Consider the following 24,914-nt stretch of genomic DNA (forward strand, 5'->3'; position numbering starts at 1 on the left):
TCAGGTCATACTAGTATTGTCGCTTTACTATGCTAAGCCAATCATTTAAAAACGTACGACCTCGTAATCCATATAGTGTAAAACTGTAGTAGGATGTTACAAACATAGTAGAACATATAAACTATATATTGTAGTTTGGTGTAGCTGTAAACAAAACAAAATAAATTGGATATTGCCTAATAACTTTGTAAAAAGCAAATAATATCAAAACTTCATCTTTGATATCTTAACAGAAAATAAATAATCAGAAAAATCGATATCAAGTATTTAAAGAAGTTTTATGCCATAATTTGTCAATGATAGATATGTAAGCTAGCACCAATTTTGTCTAGGAAAATTGAGCCACCATAAAATCTATTGATTCCACACTATTTATGTAGTCTTAATACCTACTATGTTTGACGTCATATCATCCCTATACTCACACATTGTTTGTCACCAGCCCCAGTCATAGGCTTTCCCAAAAATTTTTTTTTACTTTTTTGTCCCTATACTATATTTACGTGGTAGAATGAAACTTGTATACATCGATTTAGGTGGAAGCGTTTTTATATTACAACGATTTAACTAATAATACTCTATAGACAATAGAACCGAACTTCAACTGTTCATCTATATTTTACTTCCTCTTATAACTCAACATCCTTTCATCTTTACAAAAAGGTCAAGATGAAAAATAATAACAATGTCGTTTTAAAATAATCAGGGTTGTGATTAGTTCGTCAGAAGCAGAAAAAAACCCAATACAAATAATTATGCCTCTTTTATTATCACTAGTCTCTACAAGCTAACTCGTGAGTAGATAGGAAACAGCTCAAGGATGTCAAACTGAAAAAAGCCCGTTTGTACATGTTTTAACAGTGCCAAAATATTATATTGAAGTTTATCGAGATATATTTTAATATCATACTTAATATTTGAGTAGAAAAATCATACTAAGAATGTATAGGGAAAAAATCATCATTAAATGAAAAAGAAGTTGTTTTTACTTATTACCTGTATGTAAAGATTTATAATAATAAGTGAAATGGTTTTCTTGCTTTGACATTAGTCCTGCATGAAACCGAATTTACATAAGCAATAAAAGCGAAACAAGGGACCATCGATTTTGTATAATAAATTTTTTAAACATATTGATATGAATAGGGCAAATGTTTACTGATTGGTTGATCCTGAAGAATGAATGTCTGAACTGTTGTATAAATTCTTAGTTAATGTTAAATACCTTATCAGTATATGAGTAACCATTAGGTAACTGTTGATGACGAGGACCTAAAATGAAATTCTTGGCAGTGATTTTATGTATTCAGTATTTTACATTGGTATATTCTTCTGGACAATATTTACTTTCTTCTTCGTACTTTATTAAACAAGGGCATGTTTCCGAAACCACGGATCTAGATGTTTTCGCGGTTCACAAACTCGAAATTCCGTCCGTTGTAGAGTGTGCATTGCAGTGTGGAATGAACTTCCTTTGTAACGCCTTTGACCTTTGCTTTCTTAATGATCTGTACATTTGTCGATTCCGCAGTGGACACGCAAACCTTACAAACGCCACTACACAATGTGAACTTTTTGAAAATACAACTGTAAGTACAGTTTTTTTTACGAACTTTAAACCTTGTAACAGAGGTTTTTTTAAATATAAAACGAGCAGAATCCTGCTTCAAAATTTGACCAAATAATTTTCTTTCAGTGTAAAGTTTCTAAATAAATCATTTTTGGTCATTTAAAAATATTCATTGACAAATGAATTTCAAACTTTAAAAAAAAGAAATTCAATGAAAATTCAGTAGGATTTACAGTCTTATTTTCTTATCATGAGTTAATATTAGGTATATTCCGGCCCTATTTTTAAGAAGAAATCAAAGTACTGAGAGTACTGAAAGACGGGGTTTTGAAAGTTTGAATTTGTAATTGTCCTGGATTTCCTCGAATATGCTTCCAAAATTTATGAGTTTGAATTAGTGGTTACAATCTATGTTAATTCGGCTTTTTTGCAATTGTCTGATACTTTGTCTAAATTGTACTCAATCCCGGCCTTCATAATCATAAATTGACACAAAGGTATATTATGTAAAAAAAAAAAGACCCCAAAGAAATATTTTTAAAAATTAATACTAACCGGGAAAATCAAACAACTATATCAAAGTAGATAACTTTAATCATTTGATTTATTCAATCCACAAGTCGGACGGTATCCGTAATAAAAGCTTTATGAAAACCCCGAAAACTCTAAAACTGCTGAATTAACAAACAAAGTGAACATTTGTATACCGATAACAAACACAGGCACCTGACGTTAGAAATATTTTTTTACAATAAGATTCAAAGAACTTTGGCAATAAAAAGATTTGTCACGGTCGCCATTTTGATCTTTAAGACCGACTTATCTGACACGATTTTCTTCATTTGCGATACATGGAAAATTAATAGGTAAAATAAATCCATTCGCCACTCACTACTTTTTTGTGTAAACTCGTGCATCACCTACACGAATTACGATACAACCGTTACTTTCATTAAAAATCATACTCCGATAATCAGAGACAAAAATAACAGAGATTGTCAACTCCGCCATTAGCGTGTACATGTTACGGGACCAACCTTACTTTGAGAACTACAAGTGCAGCAGCAATCTTGTGTGTAAGTCATTAAATTTGAACCTGATAGGGAACATGACCATGAACCTGTAAATATTTTAGCCTTGTTTTACCGGTATTTATGAAATATTTACAAAACCTCTTTATTTAGTTTTTAAATTACTTTTTTAAAACTTATTGACTTTTCACAAAGTAATGGTAATGCATAACTTAACTGATGTAATGGTACATTGTAATGTAATGCATTACTTCAAGAAAATTAAGTAATGGTAATTTAATGCCCTAATTCATGAAGTAATGATAATGTAATGCATTTTTTTACAATGTAATTCACCCAAAGCCTGATTCCAACTAAGCCGGAAAACATGAACATTAACATTAAACTTGGTTCTTCAATCGATACGATTGTATATATGATATGATGTATAAGTCTTCCAAAATGTATAATCTATTATAGATTTTGTTTACAATGCATTGTTTTAAAATTAAATTCAGTTTAATCAACTAAAGAGCCAACGAACGAGAAGGCAAATTCAGACTTGTTTTTATTTTCTTCCTTTAGAGACGAACAGCAGTCATACCGCAAGTAGACTGGAAGCCAATGAAACCCCTATTTGATTTGTAAAACATCTGTGTATAACCCGTCCCGATTTTAACTTCGGCTTGCGCATGAAGTTTCGTAGTATTAAAGTGAAAGATTGTCAAAATAAAATTCACAACTTTTCAAATATTGGCACATTGCGTTTGGGAACTTTATTTCGATTCCACCATAAACCTCTTTTATTGATTAATGAGGTCGTACACCAACTGAATGTCAACGGCGCTGTGCATTCAGTTACGTAACCCTTTCCACATTTGAACCCGAGCAAGAATATTTCAATCAATAAAACTATTTGTTTATTTTCTAAATAGAATTTTGTTTATACACAGAGGACTAAATAAAGGGTTAATGCGTGTTTTTATAATACATATTTACTGAAATGCATGAACACTTTCTGCACTATTTTCTTACGCGTAGACTCAATTCATGTGTTCTACGCGTGCCTTCCAGTTTGAGACTTCGGCTGACAGTAAACCAATAGACGGGGTCACGTGACCCTGTCTAAGAATGATAAAAAGACTTTACACTAAAAATCTAAACATTTTCTCTTTAATGTCTAAATATAATTGTATTGTATACAAGCTTTTTAATACCTTACTCACAAGTTTTAAGATCAATTCTATGTAAGAATTAAAATTCGATGGCCAAGCATAGTTACAGAATTTCTTCATACTTGACAATTTGATACACTTAAGTGAGTAAAAAGCCTAACATCATTTGTTTGTTTCTATGTGGTCCCGTTGCCATGGTAAAAATGGCATTTTAATTCTTATTTGAGAACATATTGTGAGTAATGTGCAGAACTTGGGATTTCCAGGGTAGAAATATTTAACATTTTCCCATTTCGACTTATTGAAAAACCACACAAAACTGATTTCAAAACTTTGTAACGGTTTCCATAATTACATTTTAAAAGTATTGGTTTTTTCATCAATTTTCTGATATATTAAATCATTGAAAATAGGACAAAGGCTGTTTTATGTCTTCGATAGTTTACATTAGTAGGGAAAACCTTTTGATATGGCTTCAAAGTAGGTAAGTTTTGCTATTTTTCCATCTTAAGCCTCGATTTCTTATGGCAACGGTTACCCCTAGCAACTAACTTTTAGTGGCGTTTTTTGCGTTTTACACTTAAGTGTGTCCATGAATGAAATATAAGGAAAATTGGTGACTTTGCATGGCCAGACCCTTTTATAAATCTTTGATTCTTACATTGAATTGATCTTAAAGGGAAAAACAAACTGGTTAAGTTTGATATCCTTGCCAAACCTTGTTCGAAAGGGGGAAGGGGGTAACAGAAAAAAATGGAAAAGATATCTCATGGAAGTTTCTTTATAACTTAAAAGAAAATGTTATCAAATACAGTATGTTACATTTTAAAGATTATAACGAGTGATAAATTATAAATTAAATATTTTAAATGTCATCCAAATGGGGATAAATAAGTGTCTTTCTTTTCTTCTTGATATAAAACATTCAAATCATATTTTTGTGTTTAACGTCACAGCCGCCATTGAAATGTAATCCATAGTAAAACAAGTATGCTCTGTATAGAGATTTTTTTCGTTCTATATTTTAATAAATACTTCACATAATTACTCGCAAATGGATAGTGTTTGTCCTAACAGCCTGCTTATAAAGTGTAGAAAATTTGATAAATATGCATGCGCGAGTTATCTTTTAATTTTGCTTAAAATACTGAAAAGGACATACATACATACACACACACAGCAGCGATGCTATATCCCCTTCACAACTAGTCGCACAAGGGGATACATATACCATAAGTGTTACATTCAAGATTGCCTAGCGAATTCTTCAACTAAGAGGAAGATACTCAATTTTCTATAATGATAAATTTGTTCATGTCATTACATTGGATGCGTTTTCTGAGCTCTGTCGGAGAGTGTTCGACAGGATCGATTCATAAATATGTCGTTCAAATTCAATACGTAATGTTGACGCACACAAACAAATTACCTTTACATGGACTGTTCCTAATATATTTCCAAAAATTTCACAGCTACATTGTTTGAGCTTGTTTAATAAATACAAAGGTCTATGTCATAATATATGATTAAATTAATATAAATCACTCCCGCACTTGAGCGTTATGGACATCTAATGAATGTGTAGCACTCTCGGAATAATGGAATAATTGCAGCTACGTGTAAGATGATTTATTATAAAGATACCAATAGTTGTTTTTCTGTCTCTTACAGTTTACTAAATTGTATTCCTGATGTAATTTTACTCGACTGATTTTTTACCCATTTTACGCCTTTTTAAATTATGACATTTACAAATAATTATATTTGATTTGTGTTACATTGTTTCTCGTCTAAGTTACATTAGGATAGTAGTAAAACTCAATTAAGCCACTGAGTTCCTCTTCACTTGTTAATAGCTTCTGCTTAATGTATATCCCTTAATATGGTCACCATATCATCAATTTATAATATATGTCATGAACTCATTTGTTCATATTGTTATGTTCTTCTGTAAATTATTATGTTTTTCCTTATTTGTAGAACAAAAACTGCCACAATGGAGCACTCTTTGGAGCTCAAGGACCGTGTGAGATCAGTAAGTTGATGTCACAGGGTAACGGCATCATAATAAAACTATGTGTCTGTATTCTTTATGGCGAAGTATAGAAGATATATCTTAACTCAATAAAAACTACGTGTCTGTATTTTATATGGTTAAGATATATCTGTACTCAATGATAAACTTTATTATACCTCAATATGATTATTCTATATAACGCGACATCTGATTAGTTCTGGACAATCACGTGACCGGGCGACAAAACACCGTGTCTCCCGGGGAATAAATATGATGTCTCACCTTTTCGGAAATCTCGGGTTTTTTCATCCAAAAGGTATGAAAAAGCCAATATAAGCATACGATGTTAACAAATATGATAAAATCAAAAATATTTAACCATTATTTTAAATTCTCTTTTCGCTACAAAAATCAATTTTACTATTTTTGAGTTCAATCTATAAAAACAAAGATAGAAAATTATAAAAAAAAAAATCACAACGTTTTTTATTTAAAAAACATAAAAAATCAACGTATGTTGTTTAATCATTTGTTGTTCGGTTTAATAAAACTTTAATTGCATGATGGTGAGAAAAATATGAAGATTTATTCCCCCAGAAAATTTATATTTCTCTCGGGCATAGCCTTTGGGAAATCTTTTTTTTCTTGGGGGAATAAATCTTCATATTTTCCTCACCATCATGCAATAAATGTATATTGTGTCTGTATTTTATATGGTTAAAACTTATCTTAACTCATTACTAAACTGTTGTGTTTCCGACAACTTAATGGTTTTGAGGTTTTAGGTGTACTTATAGTTTATAGTTCACCTCTCTCTAATTTTGAAATGCCGCTTTTATTGAAACAATCTCGTGTTGCAATATTAGTTTCTATCGCTCCTCAACTGCCAACGGGGTTTATTTACCGGTTGAGAAAGATACGGTCGGCTGCTTTCCGATCGAGGCATTCAGGTTGCACGCACTTCTAAATGCGCGAACTACACATTGTAGTAAAATGTTTGTGATAAAGAATAAAGGAAACAACAATCAATAAAATACAAGTTTTATTCATTCTTTAAAAGAACTCCCGTAGTTTTAGTACTTTTTTGCACAGAATGCGCTCCCTTACCTCGAATGTCGTTCAAACAGAGTGCATAACGTCTGCGTCCTTTTGAAAACCCCGGCGGCACTATATCCACCACAATAGCTAAATGATGGAAAATCCATGAAAGTAACACGTAACATCGTACCATCGGTTTCTACAAAAAGGCTCCGTTTCTATGGGATTTTTGACATTGCTTGATCTGCTACAGTGGTTTGCGTATGGTATAACGGTTTACAATTATCGAGGGTTTTTTAAGCATCAATGCCTTGGTTTCAGTCTGTTTTGTTTCGTCTTTCATTGGGTATACCTTGCCAGTTTAGTGGTTGTCATATTATTTTTGTTCAACACGCGTTTCTACACGTCTTTTCGTCCAAGGTAACGTGTTCGGTTGTATGAAATACCTGAAAGCGGTTAAACGTGAATAGAGCTCTCCGCCTTATATAGGGGTGTGTAGCGATAAGCAGGAAATCGACAACTAATATGGCGGTAGTCGGAGTTAAAGGGAAATAATGCGTATTTATGAATTCATGACAGCTTTAAGAACGAGGACTATTACATGGATTTTTATGTTTTGATGTTGCTGTGTTGGTATTCTTTTTATTGTTTTTCTAGTGTATGATATGGCTGAGATTAACAGCTAAAAATCGTAATTAACTTTCAGATATCAATGAATGTTTGGACAATCCTTGTCACAACGGAGGAACATGCAGTAACAATGCTGGATCTTTCACGTGTACATGCACAGGTGGATTCACAGGGGCACTCTGTAATGAAGGTAAATGTATATTTTTCTTCCTCTCTCTGACAATAAAAATGTCTTGCTCTTCTGTTTCTGTCTTTCTTTCCGCCTCTTAATTTAAGTTGATGCTTATCAACTCTTTGATGGTTATTTCTGTATATTTGCCTTCCTCTCTTATGTTTGCCATTACCTCTCTAAATCGATACTTATCTAAACAGTTTTCTACTTGTAAACACTTTCATATTATTTCAACTTTATTTTTTTTCTATTTGAGTGAAGAAATACACTGTTCATTGGAGCTTCTGTTTGAAGGATATAGTATCATTATTAGATCAATACAGGGATGTGTGACGTTTATATTCTTTTTAAAGAAATCAGATGTAATTTTAAAAAGTTTATAAGCTTTAATTGACGCTGACGTATTTGAAAGTATATCTAATTTTCAAAGACTCAAATTAAAGGAACTGGTGTAAAGTACATAAGGTAATTTCAATTTTAGGTCCATTGAGTCACTCAGATAACTTATTGTAATTCGTATTTTACCGTCGTCGTCCGTGTTAATGCGACGCCCGTCGTGCGTTAACATTTGCCCATTTATTACTTCGTAATGAAAAATTACTTTGGCCGTTTCTTTTAAAATGTGACATGATGCATCATAAATTGTACATTTTATGACTCTTTGCTAAGATTGCCTATGGGCATGACCAAATTTGCTAAATTTGACAATTTTTGTAATATTTCACTTCTTCTCTGCGTATCTAAGAAAATCTACTTTAAAGAATGCATTCATATTTCTACCAAAATTGTAAATTCCATAATTGTATTCCATGTGTTAAAGGGTATTATCTCTAGGTTGATGCAAAAATGCTAGTTTAGTATAGTTGCATATGTTAAAAAATCTTTTTTTCACGTGCTGATACTGAGTAGAAACTGACTGTATATTAAGAAAAACTATAAAGCTTTATACTTAAATTATAACATTTTATGACCTCTGGGTACAGGGTTTATAATCCATGTCAGGGGCAAAATGGTGATATAAAATGTACTACATATATGTATTAAATGTTCAAAATATCGTTCTTTTTCTGCTGACACTAATTAGAAACTGACAGCATATCAAGAAAGACTATACAGCAATCATGACAATTATAAACTTTATTTTCCTCGGGATAGGGATTCTAATTCCGGGGCAGGACAAAAATGAAGATAGTGTTAATGCAAACGATTTTTTTTTTACATAACGTTTGCTGACCCTCGGTAGAAATATACTTTATAATTAAAGATTATGAAAAGTTAACAAATACAATGCCCCGTTTCTTATTTATAATTTTGTCTCTTTGTATATGTATCGAATCGTTCGTTGATTGAAATCTTCTGTTTTAAACGACTGAAGTCTTAAATGAATCAATAAATATATTTGTGTTGTCATTTATCCATGTATTGTGTAACCTAAAATTTTCACAGTAACTGCCTACATACATACGCCATTATTAAATCGACAAAAAACCTGAAAATAATGCCTGTTTAGGAGGGTGACAGTTGAGGTTGACACCCCGAGAAAACTATTGTCAAGGAATGTATTAATTTAAGAAAACGTTCTTGCCTTTTTGGGAGTTGATTTAAATCAACTCTCCTATGCAGTTCTCTGGCAAACCGAAAGTGAAACAGTGTTTGGACCTAAGCACAAATCATCACTGCTGACAAGATTTAGTTCTTGAAAATAATCGATAAATTCGATGTAATGTATCTTGAAGCATTGATTTTTAAGAAACTTATTTATGTCACCGGGATAACTCAAAGATTGTAATGCTCTAAAGTATAACTGGACAGAAAAGCCTCATTCAAGAAAATACATTTTCCATTAAAATTAGACAAAAAACTAAGCCACATGTTGATGTCTTCCTTAGCCTCTGTGGTCAGGAAAAGATGTGTTTGAGCATTAGATATGTTCATAGTCAAGTTAATCATCCGCCGCAAAAAGGCCCTACCAGGTTGCACAACCGAACAGGCAAAATTTAGTACTATCAAGGACTGCATCTCCTTTAATGTACATCTTTTCCTTTCTAGGAACTGTTCAAGCAACTCTTTGCATTAAACTAATTTATCCTCAGGTAAACGGGCTTCCTGTTTCGGGATATCTAAAGTAATTCCTGCAAAATCCATCACTTGTAAGGGGAATTTTGTTTTATCATTAGCCAGGGGTACCCCTATCTCAAAACTGATAAAACTTATCACAAACTGATAAAGGCTTTCAACTTTGATAATGCCAACGTTTTAGAACTCTCTAATATAAAAAAAAATCGTCCAATATATGAACCATCCCAAAAATACCCAATTTGTTAATAGCTATCCATTCTAGGGCTGTACTAAACTCCTCAAATATTTTGCAACTTGTGCGACAGCGACTTGTGCGAATGTTACAAACAGTACTATCACACAATCACGTCTTCTTTCCAACATTAATTCCTCATGTATGTAGTCAAATAGATGAATAAAAAAACGAAGAGTAGCTTTGCCCATGGCGTCAACCCCGAAGAATTTTTTCTCGTTAAGCGATAGAAGGAAAAAACACAAAGTTACACTCGGGTATAAAATACTGAATAATTATACACCCAAATATTTGTATGATATTGTTGAACAGTGTCTCCCAGTCTCACACAATTATTCATTACGTAATAATAACTTGTTTAACATTCCAATTACCAGAACTGTTGCATATTATAATCGTTCTTTACCCTCAACAGTTAAATTATGGAACACTTTGCCGAACAGTTAAAAATCTGCAACAAGTATAGCCAAATTTAAGCAAGGCTTGCAAAACAATAACCTTGTAGATAAAATAAAATCTAAATTATACAACCATGGACAAAGAATTGTAAATACACTTCATTGCCAGATAAGAAATTTTTCAAGAAACCTTAATGCAGACTTGTATAATCATAATTTAGTTAAATCATCAAAATGTTTAAGATGTGGGTACTCTAATGAAGATTCATTTCATTTTTTCTTTCATTGTCAATTTTATAAAACTCAGAGAAACTCTGTTTAGATACATGAGTTATGACATACCAAAAGATATTAATATTTTACTACATGGATATGATTGTTTATCTCTAGCAGAAAATATATCATTTTTTGTTCATCAAAGTTCATCAATTTATAAAAAACAGTAAAAGATTTTAAAATGTAAATTAATAATGGGTAACACTGTGCTAAATGTACTTTACATATACTAATTAATGACCATATTATACTATAACTAGTACTATATATGCGTTTATATATATCTCTATTTTCTCTTTTGTTTTTTTGTTTATCATTATCTTGTTATTTATTTAAATCCTTTATTTCTATATTTTTTACAAGTTAGTAAGTGTCCATGTTAATCTTTGGAAAGTATATACTATTAGTATTATAAATATTTATACCTTAATCTCAGATGGAGAGAACTAATATAGGCTATTATTGCCTGCTGTTCAATAAAGATTCATTTATATACTTAATATATGTATATTTTTGAATAAAATATTTCTTAAACTAAACTAATATTTTCTCAGATAGTTCTTACATTAATCGCATGCCAAATTATTGCCTTCCTGGATTAATCCATGCCCGAAAACGATTTCCGCACGGGTTTCGAGTACCCTTAGACTATGAGTAAAAGATCGAGTATTAAAGATTATAATATGATAGTATTTTAAAACTACGCCGACTTTTTGCAGTGTTTACATGCAGGACGCTAAAAATGTAATAACTTAAGATACCTAGATATTATTGACCAATCAGAAATCAAGGAATGCATAGGGGCTCATCAAGGGTTACACACAACATGAGGTAAAATACGGGGAATAACAGAAAATGGGTAAAATAATGATTCATTCATTTACATAAAAACAGTTATTAAATAACTTTCATTTATGAATACCTTGAAAATAGTCAGATGTTATTCTGTATTTAGAGGTCGCGTCATCAAGCTATCACGTGAGCTGGTGTACACATTCTCTAGCTTGTTGGAGATTAACGGAGACGGCCAAGCATCTGGTTAAACGAGACTAGAGTTCATTATTGCTTGGATCCATACAATTTTTTGAATATTTCGATTACTTATACATAGTTTGATTGAATCAATTCTATCTTTAATTATTACACAACACGATTTATACGGGGTTTTTCTAAAAATTCTGGTCGGAAAAGTCCGAGAATTCATATTATAAAAATGTGCATTATTCAAAGACAGCTTATAAACTACTTGCCAAGCAAAGTAACTTGTCGTTGATTTTAAAATGAATATTAATCGATAAAATCAAATCCCGTCAGTACTTCAGTACTTTGATTTTATCATTTATTCGCATCATATTTCTTCAAACATATATTAAATGACTTCTTTATAGGGATGATGTAAAGACACACAACGGTATTAATTTTTGAAGTCATTAAAAACAACTAAAAACGGACATTGCCTGCTCAGAAATGTAGACATTAAATTCTACGGACTAAAATCTTATTAAAATGATGTTTTATGTCTAATGTAAGTTTCCTTCCACCTTTTCGCTCGGGTTCTTTTCTCATTTTGCTGTGACTAGCAAAGAACCATCCTATCATTTTAAAGTTCCGATTGAGAATAAATGAAAACGGACCGAACGATAAGTGAACGCACAGTGAGCGGTTTGTGAACGGTGAATGCGAACGGAGCGGCGCGCTAGTGAACGCACGGTGAGCGCACTGTGAAAGCACAAAAAAAAATGGAAAGTAAAACGTCTCAGGGACTGTATTTAACAACACAGAAGGCATTTTTTTGCTTAAATTTAAATCTAGTCAACACATGAATCTAATTACTTGGAATTACTTAAGACTAATTTGACCCTCACTTTGATCCCTACGAAGATACTAATGGCTCTAAATTATTTAAAACATTTTATCTAAAACTTCCAACTATATATCAAGTATGTTCAATTGTTTTCTAATTTAACAGTCATGCATGATTTCTATAATAGATACACATGTATTTAAACTGAACACATTTCATTATATCCAGGGCTTCGTTTAAATAAAAAACCAGATTCATAATTTGTTCACTCTAATGCAAGTAAATTTTATAATAGATGTTGACATAGTTTGGATGCAAAATAATTTTGTGTGTATGTATTTTAATAATATCTCAAGTCATATTTAATATGAAGTCATTTCCGAAAGACTTTATAGTCTATAGCTTATCATTTCCAAAGAAATGAAATGAAACAAAAATTTGCAGATCGGCTTCATTTTTGATTAACATTCATTGAAGTCAATACTGTTTTTTCATTCCATATTTACATTGCATTGTATATTCGTTACGTAATCACTAGACATCGACATTTTTCTCTGTATAATTGTCGATAGTTCTGCCGAAGTTCGCATTAGGTAAATATGCCAAACAGTCGTCGTCGTACTATTCAATATATGGGCCCAATGTGACCATGAATTGCTTACATATTACATTTACAGTTCAGTTTAATATCAACTGTCAAAGCTATTTCTCTATTGAAGTTAATGGTATCATCATATCTTTATCACGCAAATATTATTATTTATTGTAATTTCGTTGACAGTTCTGCCGAACATCGCATTAGGTAAACCTGCCACACAGTCAACAACGCATACTGAATATATCGCCACGTATGCAGTGGATGGCAACAGAGGAACAAACGTTGGTGTAGACAAGTGTGCACACACACGTGGTGGCGACAGAAATCCCTGGTGGAGTGTGGATCTACAGGCTGTATATACAATCACATCTGTCAGAATACTCAACAGAGGAATAGATCAATACGGAGGTAAGTGTAAACAAGTATTCCTTTTAAAGGAATGATCGGCAATAATGATATATTGATAGCTAAAAGCAATCAACTTGATCAGTTTGATGTACAATAATTTTAAAAAGTACTGTATTTTTACAAAATATAGAATATTTTGAATCTAAACACCATAATTTCATCATTATAAACCGTCAACAAATTTACTTTTGAAATAATTTGGGGAAAGCCGTTCGTAAACCCCTTGTCTAGTTTTATATTTTTAACGTAATTATTAAATGTTAATGTATCTTCTTCTTCTTCAGAATACTGAGGAGAGCTCTTCAAAGAGCATTAACACGTATACAAAGAAAGAGTTGAAATAATATATTGTGACTGAAAACATTGAATGCCATTATAACTTGCTATTGAGATCGCATTATAACGTAACCTTGTTTAAAAATAAAGCTGCCTTCCTAGCTACTATTATGCAACATTAATAGATCGAGGTCAGTTCGTGGAGCATCTTCTTATGACTGAGGTCAGTTCATCGAGGTCAACTGCATTACTGAATAAATCTTTTGATCGAAATTCTTACGCGTGAGACAAAATGTGCATTCTTGAATTAAAAGGTCGAACTGTATTTTATGTATGTTTGCATATCTTAAAGTAAATGAATTTAAATAAAACTGAGTAGAATATTACATAACTACTAAACTAAACTTCGAGTTTTATAAGAACTACTTATGCAAGCGGAATGTGTGCGCACGTGGAAGCATTTGCCGGATGCCTCATATGGACACAATAGTGATCGGCCGAAGCCGATCACAAACAGCATTGTAAATTGAATCGAAATACAGTAAATCACGAGAACACTGAAGTTTAGATTTTGGTTTTTATGTCCATACCTTTGATCAATATAGTGAAATTAAAATGGTCACCCCCCCCCCCCTCCAAAAAAAAGAGAAATAATTGTTAATTTGTTCTTTTGTATTGTCTGCAAAAAGAAGTTGTATAAATGGTTTTATTTTGCTGGACACATTTTTATCATTGAATTATCTATGCTTTAATAAATGCAGTGAATAGACATAATAATGTAAAACGATAAAGAAATTAATGTGTGAACATTTACCGGATTTCTCTAAATACTTCTTTTTATTATACTCCACTGAATAACTTGCGATGGGGTATTGTATTTTACATCCCCCCCCCCCCTCCGGGGCTGGGGATAGGTTGTAAACGCAACTCTTATACCTTTGCACAGAATTCAACTAAGCGTATGTTAGGCCACACCCAAAAAATGTTCGTCGGACCATACGCTACTTATTGAACAAAAGTACATAAATAGTATTATGTGAACTTCCTCGCGTCGGAAAATTTCATCCGTTTTCTGTCATTTATCTGCGTTCAGAAATCACTAGTAGTATAGTAATCGTTACTAATAACAGAGTAAACTTTGGTTGACCTGTACACAATCTGTTTTTGAATCTTAGGATTTGTTAATTTAATAAAAACTACAAAAAACGACGATATTTTTACTACAAAACACTGCCATAAATATGACCTGCGATGTCTTATGGACTGTTTTAAACCCATTGAGTGGCTTGCTCATCCAAGTGAGGATAACATACATGAATGGGACAATATATCAGCTCAGTTTATAGAGTCAGAATATTCGGATAGGATTAAATCAGATTTTGAATACGCTCGTAAGTATATTGAAAATCGTAACACTAAAGGTACAGTGTTTTATTACATGTTATACGGAATTCGAGACTCCTTTGCCTCTAACCCTCTTTATTTAAGAAATAAACAACGTTATTTAGTGAACATGGCGTTATGAATAGCAATTGCTCTGTTGGCATATTCAATGATGCGCGCTAGCGCATCATGGAAAATATGCCAGCAGAGCAGTTGATATTCATAACGCCATGTTCACTAAATAATCGTTGTTTATTACTTATATTTGCATTTTACCACTCGCAAATACCCTGTATTAGCCTAGACCTTGACATTTAGCTATTACATCAAAAGTAAAAATTCAGACTGTAATGTATCTTTTTAATACACATATATTTGTTAACAGAATCAATGTTATGTTATAACAGTAATTCTTTTAAAATTTTATCAAAAACATGTTTTAATATTACATGTAAATACGTCAATTTTAATGGAGTTGGAGAAAAACGCAAGATGTATCGTATAGTGGTTTAAATCTATAACGTCATGGAAAAGTATATATAACGTTACACCTTTATGACGTCATAGTATACTGACAGAGCAATTGCGATTATAGAGAAATAATTGCAGCTCCTCCGTATGGGCTTACAGTGGGAAAGAACAATGGAAATGCACATATTAAATACTGTACTATTGAGTATGAGGAATACACCCAACACACACGTTATGTAAAATATAAAGGGGTTCAGTCAGAAACAGAAAACTTATTTTATAGCGGTGGTTAGTAAGTAATCGCTTTTGTCTTTAAAATGACAATACATATGTACTTTAACAATGATTTCTCTAAAAGTAAACACAGGTTCATGGTTATAATACTAATGATGCCAACAGGTTAAGTACTGCTAATCTCACTCCTTCTGAAATAGTATGACAGGTCTGTGCATTTCTCACTTGGTATCATGGAAAACGTGTATCACATTGTTATGGTTTTTAAGCGAATTTTTATTGTCTAGCAAAGAAATAAATACATCTCTGAACATAGCTGTAAATTAAACTATATATAATTCAGTAACTGCATATGACAGGTTTGATACATGTACACGCAAACTCTTAAATTGTACTTAAAATACCTAAGACATAAAGTATGTATCTACAATGATTACCAACCCAATCAGTATGTACCATATATAAAATAAAATCCTAATGTTTACTGACCATCTAAAAATGGGGGCATAACTCAGTGGGTAAAAATGACTATTGTAATGGCAAAGTTTTGCATGTTTACATGAACAAAGACATAAAAAGGTATTAAACACATGTATTTTCTGATAAAATTTAAACTTCATTCTAATGTTTGATTTATACCTTAAATTTTTTATTGCCTTAATGTCAACTTTTTTAACAATAATTGTTTGAAAAAAATACTACTATGTGAATATATATGAATGAAAGAATGTTTTAAAAGTGTTATGGATTGATTTGTCATAAATAATTTTTATATGAAAAAACATGCAATTTTCATGTGAATTTAGCATACTTTTATATAATTTTGACACTAAATATCTTATTGCATGTAAAACATGCCCCAAAAAATCGCATTAAAATTATACAGTTTTCATGCAAATATCATGAGAACTTATTCGCATGAGAAACTTTTCATCGGATTTTTGCATGATTTTCTAACGAAAAGTAACACGCATGAAAATCGTGCCAGCCACGTTCCCTGTGTAGGAGTATGCCTCAATGAGGGGGTTAAATTTTAATATAGGAATACAAAGAAAATTTGTTAAAAAACCTTATCAAACACCAATCGGCCAGAGTACTGTTACTTGTGTAGAAGCATTCTCAAGTAGTGCAGATTTAACTTTGTTAAAATCATGATATCCGGGTAGAGTAGCATTTTAACTGATCAAACTATTTTTTCTAAACCACCATTATTGTTCCATCCAAAACTTTTTGAGGGAGTTTTCATTCTCCGGACATCATGCTCTGTAACACCTTTAGGACTAAATCATGCATTTCTAAATTGTTTCTCGTGTTGCTAGTTGTCCGATAATCTAATTAGTTGGTCGTTAATCAGTTCGCTAAGCATTACCTAAGCATTAAAGAATTCAATTGCTGTAAGTACATGTATAATACAGAAAATGAAGGATTGTAGATTTTTGGTTGTCAAACTCGCTCTCATAATACACGAGTTCGTCATCTAGAACCGCATACCATATTTGTACGCTGTATTATGACATTGCAAATTTTGCTGTTTGTGATTTTTTCCAAATTGTTTTGCGATTAAAATATTTTTGTTGTTTTAAAACTTCCATTGCCATCACAAAATTTGTTTGCAACATTACAGAGTACATCTTATACTGTCGTAGCTGACCAATCTTAAAAAGTGCTCATTGATTTTGTCATTGCAATTTAAAGGTTACAATTTATTTAAGCTAACTAATGAAATTACGTAATTGTTAGAATATATGGAGAGGTACTTATCAAGAATTGGCAGTAGGCATGTTTAGTTTTTATCTGGGCTGCTGTATATATGCTTTATCGCAAAAACAAATGGGATTTGCATGAACATTTTTTGTGGGGTATATTTTACCAAACTAAAATCCCATGGAACTTTTGAATTCAAATATCTAAAAAAAAACACCTCAAAAAATTTAATTTTTCCAATAAATTCATTTAGAATTTTAAAAAAATCCACTGTTTGATACATTCTAAACTTTGGTCGATAGTACATGTATGTTTGCAGTGTATGTCCATTCGGAAAAGGTCCATTACACTGTTATACATAAATAATAGGAACGGGGGAACTACGAACGCGGGTTGGCTAATGAATGAAATTGTAGTTCGAGTTTAGTATGCATCGGAGAACTATAGCTCCTCGTTTGGTTCAGGAAATGTATCATTTTTTAGCTCACCGAGCTGAAAGCTCAAGTGAGCTATTCTGATCACATTTTGTCTGTCGTCCGTCTGTCTGTCTGTCTGTCTGTCTGTCTGTCTGTCTGTCTGTCTGTCTGTCTGTCTGTCCGTCCGGCTGTCCGTCTGTCTGTAAACTTTTCACATTTTCAACATCTTCTCAAGAACCACTGGGCCAATGTCAACTAAACTTGGCACAAAGCATCCTTAGCCTAACGGGATTTAAATTTAAGGATCACGCACTTTTGCAAAGGGAGATAATTAGGAATTTATGAAAATTTTCGAGAAATTTTCAAAAATCTTCTTCTCATGAACCAATAGACCAGGAAAGCTGAAACTTGTGTGGAAGCATCATCAGGTAGTGTAGATTCTAATTTGTAAAATCGTGACCCCCGGGGGTAGGGTAGGGCCACAATGGGGGGTTGAAGTTTTACATAGGAATATACAGAGCAAATCTTTGAAAATCTTCTTCTTATGAACCATAAGACCAGGAAAGCTGACACTTGGGTGGAAGCATCCTCAGGTAGTGTAGATTCTAATTTGTGAAAATCATGACCCCCGAGGGTAGGGTAAGGCCACAATGGGGGGTCGAAATTTAACATAGGAATATATAGAGTAAATCTTTAAAAATCTTCTTCTCAGAAACTAATCAGCCGGGAAAGCTGAAACTTGTGTGGAAGCATCCTCAGGTAGTTTAGATTCAAAGTTGTGAAAATCATGACCCCCGGGGGTAGGATGGGGCCACATTTGGGGGTCAAAGTTTTACATAGGAATATACAGAGTAAATCTTTAAAAATCTTCTTCTCATGAACCATAAGACCAGGAAAGCTGAAACTTGTGTGGAAGCATCCTCAGGTAGTGTAGATTCACAGTTGTGAAAATCATTACCCCGAGGGTAGGGTGGGGCCTTAATGGGTGGTCGAAGTTTTACATAGGAATATATAGAGTAAATTTTTAAAAATCTTCTTCTAAGAAACTAATCAGCCAGAAAAGCTGAAACTTGAGTGGAAGCATCCTCAGGTAGTGTAAATTCAAAGTTGTGAAAATCATGACCCCCTGGGGGTAGGGTGGGGCCACAATGGGGGGTCGAAGTTTAACATAGGAATATATAGAGTAAATCTTTAAAAATCTTCCTTTCAGAAACTAATCAGCCAGTAAAGCTGAAACTTGTGTGGAAGCATCCTCAGGTAGTGTACATACAAAGTTGTGAAAATCATGACCCCCAGGGGTAGGGTGGGGCCACAATGGGGTGTCGAAGTTTTACATAGGAATATATAGAGTAAATCTTTAAAAATCTTCTTCTCAGAAACTAATCAGCCAGGAAAGCTGAAACTTGTGTGGAAGCATCCTCAGGTAGTGTAGATTCAAAGTTGTGAAAAACATGACCCCCGGGGGTAGGATGGGGCCACAATTGGGGGTCAAAGTTTTACATAGGAATATACAGAGTAAATCTTTAAAAATGTTCTTCTAAGAAACTAATCAGCCAGAAAAGCTGAAACTTGAGTGGAAGTATCCTCAGGTAGTGTAAATTCAAAGTTGTGAAAATCATGACCCCCTGGGGGTAGGGTGGGGCCACAATGGGGGGTCGAAGTTTAACATAGGAATATATAGAGTAAATCTTTAAAAATCTTCTTCTCAGAAACTAATCAGCCAGTAAAGCTGAAACTTGTGTGGAAGCATCCTCAGGTAGTGTACATACAAAGTTGTGAAAATCATGACCCCCGGGGGTAGGGTGGGGCCACAATGCGGTGTCGAAGTTTTACATAGGAATATATAGAGGAATCTTTAAAAATCTTCCTTTCAGAAACTAATCGGCCAGGAAAGCTGAAACTTGTGTGAAAGCATTCTGAGGTAGTGTACATACAAAGTTGTGAAAATGATGATCCCCGGGGAAAGGGTGGGGCCACAATGGGGGGTCGAAATTTAACATAGGTATATATAGAGTCAATCTTTAAAAATCTTCTTCTCAGAAACTAATCAGCCAGGAAAGCTGAAACTTGTGTGAAAGCATTCTCAGGTAGTGTAGATTCAACGTTGTGAAAATCATGACCCCAAGGGGCAGGGTGGGGCCACAATGGGGGATCGAAGTTTTACATAGGAATATATAGAGTAAATCTTTAAAAATTTTCTTCTCAGAAACTAATCAGCCAGGAAAGCTGAAACTTGTGTGGAAGCATCCTCAGGTAGTGTAAATTCTAAGTTGTGAAAATCATGACCCCCGGGGGTAGGGTGGGGCCACAATGGGGTGTCGAAGTTTTACATTGGAATATATAGAGTAAATCTTTAAAAATCTTCTTCTTAGAAACTAATCAGCCAGGAAAGCTGACACTTTTAAGATAGCATCCTCAGGTAGTGTAGATTCAAAGTTGTGAAAATCATGACCCCCGGGGGTAGGGTGGGGCCACACTGGGGGATCGAAGTTTTACATAGGAATATATAGAGTAAATCTTTAAAAATCTTCTTCTCAAAAACTAATCAGCCAGTAAATCTGAAACTTGTGTGGAAGCATCCTCAGGTAGTGTAGATTCATAGTTGTGAAAATCATGACCCCCAGGGGTAGGGTGGGGCCACAATGGAAGGTCAAAATTTACATAGGAATATATATGGTAAATCTTTAAAAATCTTCTTCTCAGAAACTAATCAGCCAGGAAAGCTTAAACTTGTGTGGAAGCGTCCTCAAGTAGTGTAAATTAAAAGTTGTGTAAATCATGATCCCCGGGGGTAGGGTGGGGCCACAATGGGGGTCGAAATTTAACATAGGAATATATAGAGTAAATCTTTAAAAATCTTCTTCTCAGAAACTAATCAGCCAGGAAAGCTGAAACTTGTGTGGAAGCATCCTCAGGTAGTGTAAATTCAAAGTTGTGAAAATCATGATCCCCAGGGGTAGGGTGGGGCCCCAATGGGGGGTCAAAGTTTAACAAAGGAATATATATGGTAAATCTTTAAAAATCTTCTTCTCAGAAACTAATCAGCCAGATGATTCTTTATAATTGTTAAGACTTTGGCCCCAGGACAATTCGTTGGTCTCACAAGAAGGTTCAGAGTTTATGTACGTTTATATCCCATATATAAACAATTGTTAAGGATCTTTTTGAGAACTGCAATACTCAAGATATGATATGACTATAAAATCGTCCTGTTAGAAAAGGGACTAATGATTATAAACATAAGAATATCCAGGGGAAAATGGATTTTATTTATACAGGATCAACATGTATTATTGTACATTGTCCAGATTGTTTGTATTATGACTCCATTAAGCTGATTTTATCATACCTATTGTTCCTCAGGTGAGCGATGTGGGCCATGGGCCTCTTGTTTCAATGATTCATTTGTCTTTATTTTGCATATTGGAGTTTTAATTGGGTAATACAACTTTTGAAAACAAATAAAACATATAAACTGTTTAATGTTACCGTTGATTCGCAACAAAACAAGCTATGGCAGCTTTGAATGTTAACTTTCTTTTGGCATAATGCAGAAGTTTACAATACTGGGAAACGATGCTTTCGTGAGCACCATACCGCATTTTGCCCAATTATGGCCATAAAATCACTTTTCAACTCATATACGTAAAATACAAGTGATAATTTTGAGAAAAAAACCGACACTTTTCAACACATATATGTAAAGAATGATGCTAATTTAAAAAAAAAACACAAAAAAAAGTTATAACTTTGCACTCACGAATCCCTGAAAATAAAATGCAGTAAACCATGCGCACACAGCCATTAATTTTTTTTACATCTGGCCGATCACTGGCCATCAGACATCGGAAAACCGTTACTGTGTACGTTATTCAAGAATATATGGTACAAAAATCGCTAGTTTTTCTTAAAAATGGGTTTAGAGAAAATTGAAATGCATGTTCAATCGATTGCATACAGTGAAGATATAATACGTGTCCATAAAATGAAAAAAAAACTATGAACTAATTGTATTTATCAAAAGAAATGTGTTAATATATGAAAAATACATGTAGCCCGAAGAGAAAACGAAATGTCTGACTGTTCACAAGATGTCGTTTCAAATAAAATATCCGATGGCGTGTTCGGCTAGACTAGCATATAGAAACATGTGCATGAACACATAGAATTAATTCCTGAATAAAAAAATTAGTTGAATAAATTAATAACAGTTGATAACTGTCTACACTTTAGGAGTGAAAAGCCATTTTTTTTCACAAAGATTATAAAAATTATATTCCCCTGTAATGATGTACACGTATGTTACTTTTAAAATCATTATCGCAAAAAGTTAAAGGCTTCAGGCCACGACCACCTCATAATAAAAGCAAGCAAATCATTCACAAAGCTTGCAGCTGTATTTTATAAACAGAACCGTGCAAAAAGTGAAGCGTTTTGTTTAAAAAGCTTACTGAACTTATCCGTACAACTGGTGTAGAAGCTTGTTCTAGTGTTCTGTACATACCCTTATGACCAAAATATGACTTATTTTAGATATGTCATTCCGGCTGCAGGATGTTACCGTCACTGTGGGGCTGACAGAATCTGACATCAACACTCCCTGTGGTTTCTTTGCTGGTCCCGGTACTGCGTCACAGCTGGTCGTCATCGACTGTCCGACATCAACAAAGGGAAGATTCGTAAAGATCTCCAAGATAACTGAGTTTCTCGCTCTGTGTGAAGTTGACGTGTTTGGCGTTCCCGTCTAATCATCAAATGATTTGGTGTCATAGATGAAAAGTTACCGTATAAAAATACATGCATTTGTTTGTTTATTCCGGATAATTTATTGTGTATCCTCTTTTTTTTCAATTCAGCTGGACAAGTCTTACTTATGCCTTCAGTCAGTTCAAGCATACATGTATCTTTTACAACATATACCATTGCATACAATGTAACAGAGCACTGAAATCTTATACCACTGCTTTGGAATCCAATACCATAACATATAATCTCATGATTGTCAATCATCATATCATTTTTAAAAGTTTTATTATTACAGATCAATGGTACACTTAAGGTTCTGATCATTTTAGTTCAAATGTTTTGAACTCTTCTGTACACTGCGGGTTTTTAGTCAGATTTCATTGCACCCCATTGTATCATTAAGCCTTTCATTTCAAATATTCATAGCACAGCATACACATTTCATAGCGTGTTATTTAAAAAAAGTATAGCATATCATTGAAATGATAACCATAGCATAGCATAATTATAAAAGACATGCATGAAATGTGTATTTACATGTATTTGTTAGAGTCTGTCCCAAGATATTTCAGCAGCACATTTGGGCGATTTTTTTTAATAAAAATACACATACATGTGAAATAAGTGCAATTGAAATAATTGAAAGGGATAATTTCCAAGATAATTTCATTGACACATTATTATCTTTCACTTGGAAAAACACACAGGAGCGAAAACAGATTCCTTACGGAGATTTATAATGAGGAATGTTTACATTTATTCTCCATTCGGAATACATCGCGTAATTTTTCAACGTAATCATCAGGGCTCGCTGCAATACAAAATCCCCGTAGACATCACATTTTTGGCATTGTATTGGAACCTGATAAGCTAACAGGGGCGTTTTGACAGAGAAATCTTGGAACCCTGAGTGTTTATAAATATCAAGAAAATAAGCAAAATGTGAACCCAGGATATCTTTGGACAGAGTATACTTATGTTGCGTGATGACTCTATCTTATTATCTCATTTATACCACATACACTGAGTGTGAATTTATCATGTACCTTTATACATGTATGTATCAACATTTACAAAATTCATTCGAATCAATTCCTGTTTGTTTTTGTTATCTGTTAGAAATGTTGTGTCAATAAAAACAACTGCGGTTTTTTTTTCGTTTTCTTTTAAATAGGACAGTGGAGACGACATGGTTATCATTTACCCAGAAAAGAGATTCTTTATAACTTTTGGATCGTGTCTTTAGATTAAAATTCTATAATGACGCGTTGAAGCGGATGTCAAAACGAATCCTGTTGAACAAATCTTCAGCCAAATGTATATCATTTCTAATGATACAGAATCGATAATACAAATACGTTTAAATTTTCATTGAAAATTTGTCATATATTCTGTTCATCAAAGGAAATACGAGAGACAACTCTAACTCAGTGCATTTGATACGAAAAATCCCAAGAGTTCCAAATGTCAGCATGATGTGTAAATTCGAAGCAGGTAAGCGTTGGTAAAAAAGTGTTTAATTCTTTATTAATATGAATTAAAGTTGAAGCTGAACGGCCTCAAAATGGTTTGTTATGAAAAATTTAACTGCTATTTACAATCCAGCTTCATTAATTTTCTCCAAAATCGTTTCGGAGCGATTCTGCTATTTTTGCTACATAACCGATATTTCGCAGGCATTTTAATTGTGTGAAGGCCTGTCCCGAGACACAGATTATTATAACTAAGCAGAGCTTAGTGAAATAAATAGCATTATTCTAGGCTGAAAGCTCGATGTATCTATTTCGTAAATGTTCGGTATCATAAGCAATGTCAACCCGTGCAAGCACGGGTCAAAGTCTATTAGAGTAAATATAATAATATCTGTTTAAGTACTTTCAGTGTTTTGATGAATTTCATTATTGGCCGTTAGCCTTTACTGGCTTAATGGCTGCTGTAAATGGCTGTTACATTCGGCATGGTTATCAGCCTATCAATGGAGTTGAACCTGTTATAATTTTGGTTCCATCATTAATTCTGGGTGATGCACTTGTATACCCAGTAGTTTGTAGTAGGGGAAAACCGTCAATGTAAGTATAATTCATGAACAATATCGAATCTACAGTGGTAGATAACAGTTAAAAGTGTTTTGCGGACTGGAATATTTATATCTGGCAAAAACGTGAAGAACGATATTCAGAACTTGTTTTGCATTATGGCATTTAACAAGAGGCCCATGGGCCACATTGCTCACCTGAGAAACAATAGGTATGATAAAATCAGCTTAAGGGAGTCATA

The 24,914-nt window shown here is 33.3% G+C and overlaps 2 protein-coding genes across 2 annotated transcripts in view; one reads left to right on the forward strand and one right to left on the reverse strand.

The window, feature by feature from the left end:
• The window catches only part of LOC128174613 (uncharacterized), a 151,616-nt gene that overhangs the window by 118,197 nt on the left and 8,505 nt on the right, over positions 1–24,914 (reverse strand). The window lies entirely within an intron of this gene.
• On the forward strand, positions 1,269–23,705 carry LOC128173308 (fucolectin-1-like). The gene is made up of 4 exons (XM_052839016.1): positions 1,269–1,589; positions 5,736–5,790; positions 13,183–13,407; positions 22,425–23,705. Exons 1-4 carry the CDS (start codon positions 1,278–1,280, stop codon positions 22,637–22,639), a joined length of 807 nt encoding a protein of 268 aa, XP_052694976.1. The 5' UTR covers positions 1,269–1,277; the 3' UTR covers positions 22,640–23,705.

The sequence above is a fragment of the Crassostrea angulata genome, chromosome 2 (assembly GCF_025612915.1).
Source record: "Crassostrea angulata isolate pt1a10 chromosome 2, ASM2561291v2, whole genome shotgun sequence".
NCBI lineage: Eukaryota > Metazoa > Mollusca > Bivalvia > Ostreida > Ostreidae > Magallana > Magallana angulata.

Coding starts and splice junctions, on each gene's coding strand:
- LOC128173308 (XM_052839016.1), top strand. CDS start 1,278: ATGAAATTCTTGGCAGTGATTTTATGTATTCAGTATTTTACATTGGTA. Junction 5,791..13,182: donor TCAAGGACCGTGTGAGATCA/GTAAGTTGATGT, acceptor TTTCGTTGACAG/TTCTGCCGAACATCGCATTA. Junction 13,408..22,424: donor AGGAATAGATCAATACGGAG/GTAAGTGTAAAC, acceptor GACTTATTTTAG/ATATGTCATTCCGGCTGCAG.